The sequence below is a fragment of the Miniopterus schreibersii genome (genome assembly GCF_964146895.1).
Source record: "Miniopterus schreibersii genome assembly, chromosome: 5".
In the NCBI taxonomy this organism is placed as follows: Eukaryota; Metazoa; Chordata; class Mammalia; order Chiroptera; family Miniopteridae; genus Miniopterus; species Miniopterus schreibersii.
The window spans coordinates 58,064,106-58,070,638 of NC_138106.1; the positions used below are offsets into that span (position 1 = coordinate 58,064,106).

A 6,533-nucleotide genomic window follows, 5' to 3' on the forward strand; every position below is an offset into this window, starting at 1 on the left:
ATATTTTAATGCATAAAGAATTGGGCTTCTCTGATTGAGCTAGCGAGGAAAGGTTTACCTTCTACGATAACACAGACGTGTTAGGTTAAATACATCAAAACTTAAAATATATGTAGCCAAGGTTGAAAAGTCCTTCCATAAATGCTAGAAATCAACAGTGAGCTAGGAAGCAGGTGGCATTTTCCTCAGAATAAGCCCTGACCTGGAACAGAGACAGGGCCTTCCTGGGCCAGGCCAGGTGAGAGGGCTGGGGCTGAGTCTCCTACAGACAGCCCTGACTGGGGGAGGAGTGGAGGTTTGTCTTGCCCTGAAGGGGTTTGTGGGGAGACACGGACTTTGAAGCCAGACTGCCTGGGTTTCAGTCCTGGCTGGGAACATTCAAGCTGACGGTCCATCCCTCCTTCAAAAAAATATACCTGTTTTTGTTTCTCTGGGATTTCTCTTACATTGAATGCAAACTAAAAACGCAGAAAATGCCCAGCCGGTGTGGCTCAGTGGTTGAGCATTGACCTATGATCCAGGAGATCACAGTTTGATTCCCAGTCAGGGCACATGCCCAGGTTGTGGGCTCGATCCCCAGCAGGGGGCGTGCAGGAGGCAGCTGATCAATGACTATCATTGATGTTTCTATCTCTCTCTCCCTCTCTCTTCCTCTCTCTGTGAAATCAATAAAGATATATTAAAAAATAATAATAATAATAATAATTTTAAAGACTAAAAATGCGGAAAGTGTTTTTGCTTAGTTGAAATATATAGCCAGAAGAGAAGACACCCTCCCTCCTTGGGTGGTCTAGGCAACAATTAAAATGTTTCATTATTAAAATATAAAAGGACAATTAATGCTTTTTTCACAGAATGGTAACTACATTTGTGCTTCTATCAGCAATACTAAATGAGCTTATTATTCAAGTTTACTTATTCCTGTTAGGGTGGGATGTGAGTGGAGTTCCTTTTGGTTCTTGTGGCTGTAAAGGGTGGGATGTATTTTTATGTGCAAAAGGTCTAATACAAAGTCTGGCATATGGTAAAGTTTCAGTAGTAATAGTTGTTTCACTAACAAGTAAAACTAGAGAGACCAAAGAAATTCTGTATCATAGAAATGGAATATCACTCTTTATCAGGAAAGTTAATATAAATTGTTGGTTCTCAGAATAGCACATCTATATTTGGCTAGAAAAAAAAATGAAAGAATACTAATTTGCTTGTCCTTCTATGCCAAATCCCTAGGCTCGCCCCCGAACAGTCAGGGTAATAACACTAATTTAACTTGCTTTATTCACAAAGTTTCATAGGGGGTAAGGGCTTTAGCTCGCAGGATGTGAAATGCTTTCCCTAGTGTCGTTGGAGAGGTACGCAAAGGGCTCCTGCCCAAATATAATTATTCTCACCCCCCACTTAAAATTTCTGTTTTTACTGCCTCTGATTGCCAGGGCAATTGCAGTGGCCTAGAGCAGAGGCTGAGGTGAGGTAGACCCAAAGCAGACGTGCAGGCACATGAAGAAGCTGGGAACCCACCTGCAGTCCGAGGAGGAAGCCTCGCCTGCCAGGCAGAGAGTGGTAGGCAGAGTGTTAGACTAGACCGAACAGGCCAGGAAAGGTCCGTGTCGGCAAGGGTCGCGCAGGGTGTTCCTTGGGCTCAGTGAATATTTGGAAACTTAGGTGATACTGTGGAAACCTGTCTTCAGGAACAGGGTCCCAGTCACACAGCTGGGACATAACACATTCAGCCTTGTTAGAGGACTGAGCAAATCTAGGGCAGAGGGAGCAAAGCAGAAAAGCACATTTATTGGAACCAGATAGGGATGGAGAAACTAGGGTGGTGGAGCCAGACACTTGTTGAGAACAATAATAAAACTGGGATTGTTTCTGAAAGGTCCTTCCTAAAAATTCTCTTTTCCATCTGCTCAGTCAGAGAGTGGGCTGATCCCATGGTTGGGCCAGAGGGGAGTGAGATTTAGGTCAGTAAAGAAGGAGCATTTGTCCATCTGTTCACCGATCAAGAAGCCCAGGGAAGGAGAGCATGAAATTAACTCAGAGATCTGGGGGGAAAGAGAGAAAAGGGAGCAGATGCAGGCAGCAAGCCCAGTGCGTGGGAAAAGATGCTGCAGAGGAAACAGAGAAGTCAGGATTTTCCACTCATCTGTTTTGTCTGCGAGGCTGAAGATTCATGAATTTTTAAAATGGGAGATGGGAACCTATAACTGGGAAAGGAGATGGGGCAGAGGAGGGGCTTCAGGAATACGGCAAGTAATTAAGTAGAAGGGGAAAAAAAAGAGAGTTAAATTAACCTCCACTAAAGAAGAAAAAAGGATCCAACTTTCTAACCCCTGCGAGCATAAAATGAGATTACATGTGAAAACATTTTGAAAGGTTAAAAGCACTATTCAGATGCAGGGTGGGTTGTGATGGTGTGTGAATCGTGGAGAAGACTGCTCCGAGGCCACCCTCCCTTTAACTTCTTTCCTGGCCATCACTGGTTCTCTTCTTTTACAGGGAGGTCCAGCAGGAGACCTGGAGCAGATTGACAGTTATTTAGAAGCTCTGCTTAAAGAAGATAATCTTTTGGGGAACACTAAGTAAAGGAACTACAGATACAAGACGTAGTCTCCCTTAAGAGAACAGTGAAAGCACTTCTCAAAACTAGAAGTCAGAGAAGACATTCCCTTTTTTAAAATGCCAGTGAGAAAAAGGAAGATTATTTTCAGAATAATAATTGTGCTTGTTATTGTGAAGTTCCTCCCATTTAACACTGAGACAGTCGTGTGCTTTGGAAATGGAGTGATCTGCAATTTACAGGTTTCCAAGTCCTGTTCCCTAACTCTTCCTGTTCTTTCAGAAACGATTCCGTGAGTTCTGTAATTCCCACCTGAGCAACTAAGAAAGAAAGATGGAAATGTCATTTAGGCTTAAATTTTGTTTTTACCTAAAAGACTGTAAAAACTGGAAACCAGTGGTTTTCAAAATCAGTATTTACAGGACGACAGAATCACCTCCTCCTGAAACTTGGGTTGAAAAAGACACACATTATGCCCTTTCTGCTCTACAGCCAATACTCAGAAAGCAGGAAACACAAATCCTCACAAAACTTTGAGCTATAGTAGTTAGGATAATTTTCTTACTGAGTTATTGCAAAGGAACAAATCTCAGTATAATGTGAACACACATTACACATATGTAAGAATTGTGTTTTTACATTTTCTTTGATGACCTATTTTTGTGTGTGTTTGTTTAAAAATGTTGGTAACTTTGGACAAAAACAATAAACGTTTAATATTTATTTGTGGAATTGTATACTTTTAAGTTTATGTACATGCACAAGGTATAAAATTCAGAACTTGTGAAGAGGAATATGGTGCAAAGTCTTGACCCCCTGTTTGTCTTTAGCGACTTACTCTTCTCACGCCGTGTGCTGTTACCAGGTACTCGTGAGTCCATTCAGGTACAATCAATGCATATAAAACCATATAAATCATTATATAGATACAAATACGATGGAATAGCAGCCAAAAGATGTTGCTTTTTCACTTCCTACCCCTGCAAGGTCATTCCTACCAGGATCCGTACATGTAGAGCTCTCTCATCTTTAGCTGCTCCTCATTACTCCGTCCCATGGACATACCACAAGTTATTTACCTATTCTCTTGTCAATGGCTATTTACATTTTACCCATTCTTTTGGATTTACGTGCACACAAACAGTGAATATCCTTCTAAATATGTTCATTTCACATAGGTGCAATTATATCTGTTAACTCTCAGAAGATGAATTGCTAGGTCAAAAGGTATGTATGTTTTATTATTAATAAATATTGCTTATTAACACGCCATAACAATTTTATTCCCGTACACTCCCACATCAGTGTGTGAGTGTCTGTTTCCTCACACCTTTACCTACCCAGTGAATTACCAATCTTTCTAATCTTGCTGATCAAATAGATAAAATGTTTAAAGCTTATTTGAAATTTAGCCTTTGCTCATGTTCTGTTGGATGGTATTTTCTTCCTGATTTATAGGAACTATTTTCATATTAGGGAAATTATCTTTTTTATATTATATGTATTACAAATATTTTCTTATAATTTTTCATTTAAAAAAGTTTTATGGTGGTTTTAGCCACATAGGATTTAAAAAATTTTTGTTTTAATTTCTTCTGTTTATGGCTTCTGGGCTTTGTAGCCACATATACTTTTTTTTACATTTAAATATATCTTTATTGATTTCAGAGAGAGGAAGGGAGAGGGAGAGAGAGAGAGAGAAACATCAATGATGAGAGAGTCATTGATCTGCTGCAGCCCACAACTGGGGCATGTGCCCTGACTGGGAATCGAACACTGATCGCCTGGATCCTAGGTCGATGCTCAACCGCTGAGCCACGCCCGGCTGGGCTTTGTAGCCATATTTAGACAGGACTTTCCAGTGCAAAAAGTATAAAGACGTTTTACTCCATTTTGTTATAATGATTTTAATAATTATATTGTTAAATCTTTGATTCACCTAGAATTTATTTTGGTGTAAGGACTAAGTTAAAAATCCAACTTTGTGTATGTTTCCAGATAGTCACTTAAATAACCAATCTCTCCCCCCACTGATCTGCAAGCCACCCTTATTGCATGTTAAATTCTTATTTGTATTTGAGCCAAGTTCTAAAAAGAAGTTTCTATAATTTTTCATTGATTGTCCCATCTTTTCTTATGTCACATCCATGTTTTCTGGTAAGGCTAGTCAGTAATTTTATATTTTAGAATTTTCCTGTGTATCTTTGCATGTTTAATTCTAATTCAAACTTAGATTTAGCTTTTTTACTCACCACCCACCCTCAGATTTTATCTGTATTTTGTTGGGTTTGTGGTGATATTTTGGATTAAGATAGAAAAGCCTTTTTCAAAATATCACATCTTTCTACCCAAGACCAAACAAAATATGCCTTTCTATATGCTCAGGTCTTCATTGGTGCCCTATATTAGCAATTAAAATATTTCTTCAAATACATCTAGTTCATTCTAGCTATATTCATTGTAATTAATTAGATTTATGCTTTGAGCTATTATAAATGAAGCCTTTTCCCATTATTTCTTTCTCTCATTATCTTATAACTGGTTAATGCTTTATATAGCAAGACTCCTGAAGTTTAGATATCAATATTGTATCCAACATAAGAATTCTCATACTATTTGTAATAGTTTTAGTCTTTTCTTCTCGATCAACAAGTAATCATGCATATTTTTTTTAAAGTATGATTTTTGGATCTCATGTCCTTGAATTCCTGACCTACCCAAACTTTTTCTTCCACGAGGGATTTTCTTGGTCCCTTGAAAACTTTCATTACCTTCCTGTGTCATCATGCGTATCCATTCTTCCTTGAATCTAAAAATTGGTGATTAGTAAATGCTAATGGTGATAAGAAGTCAGTGCCTCTGAGCATCATCCTGGTGGACATTTAGAAAGAGTCTGGAGAGAGACTTTCCACAGAATGGCTTTTGAAGATTCTAACAGGACATTCCTCATATTTCCTAACTGAATAATCCCCAGGACTGGGTCCTTATTATCTCATCTACTCTAATGGTTTTCAAGTAACAGTACCAAATGAACAAGCTCCAAATTTCTATGCCCTTATTGAGCACTTGTTTCATATCATTATGAAATTAAAATGTTCTCTTGAAAATCTACAATAGTGTGTTTGAAACAAAATTAATCACATTCACCCTTTCACCATCACCACTTCTTGTCAAGACAGTTCACTTAAGGCCCCCATGGCTCCAGTTCTTGAGGAATCTAGGGTTTTAAAAAGGTAATCAAGACTGAGGTATAGGACTCAGGCAGAGACCAGACTTGAGAACCAAGTCAATATGGGAACTGGGGGAAAAGGGAGTAAGGTTAGGAGAGGAGACGCATACTTGGAACCAGATGGCCCTAGGTAGGTGGAAATAACTTAATTCTCTTACTCCTCAGTCTGGCTGGTAGCAAGAGGGCTTGAGGACGACCTGGCAATTCATTTCTTCTACCAGAGCATAGGTACAGTTCTCAGGCTCATTCACTCAGTTCTCAAGGCCACTGCAATTGGCTGGGACGAGATCAGCTTGGGAACTGGAGTGGCAGAGAGCCTGGGTAGATGCAGACTGGAGAGCCAGAAAAGACAGAACAGCTAAAGAAGAAAAAGGCAAGAACAATGCCAGGAGACACAGTCCAATATGTTCCTTTGTCTGCAAAACACACTTTTCTGCCTACCACATCTACTTTTTTTTTTTACTACTAATACCCATGTCTCTTACCCTCTACCTAGACTTCCTTTTAATTTAAGAATACTCAGAATGTATCATTTCCCCATGGTTTTAAAAAAATGTTTTTCATCTAAATTTATCTTCACAATATTTAGGTGTGAAAAGGCAAATAGTCTTATATAAATTTTACAGATAGGGAAACTGAGACTGGTATGTAATGTTTCAGTGTAGTTATTAAGTGGGAAACAAAGCCTAGAAGCCAGGTTTCTGATGGCAACTCTGATTTCTTCCATTAGGCCCCACTGTGTCACTCTAG

The 6,533-nt window shown here is 39.1% G+C and overlaps 1 protein-coding gene across 1 annotated transcript in view; it reads left to right on the forward strand.

Moving 5' to 3' along the window:
• MORC1 (MORC family CW-type zinc finger 1) overlaps window positions 1–3,128 on the forward strand; it is a gene marked incomplete at its 5' end in the record, with an annotated part of 137,846 nt that extends 134,718 nt beyond the window's left edge. The window contains one exon of the mRNA XM_081138323.1: window positions 2,494–3,128. Within this exon, the coding sequence (XP_080994449.1) occupies window positions 2,494–2,580 (87 nt within the window). The 3' untranslated portion in view covers window positions 2,581–3,128. The remainder of the gene's footprint in view (window positions 1–2,493) is intronic.
• Between the last annotated feature and the right edge of the window lie 3,405 nt (window positions 3,129–6,533).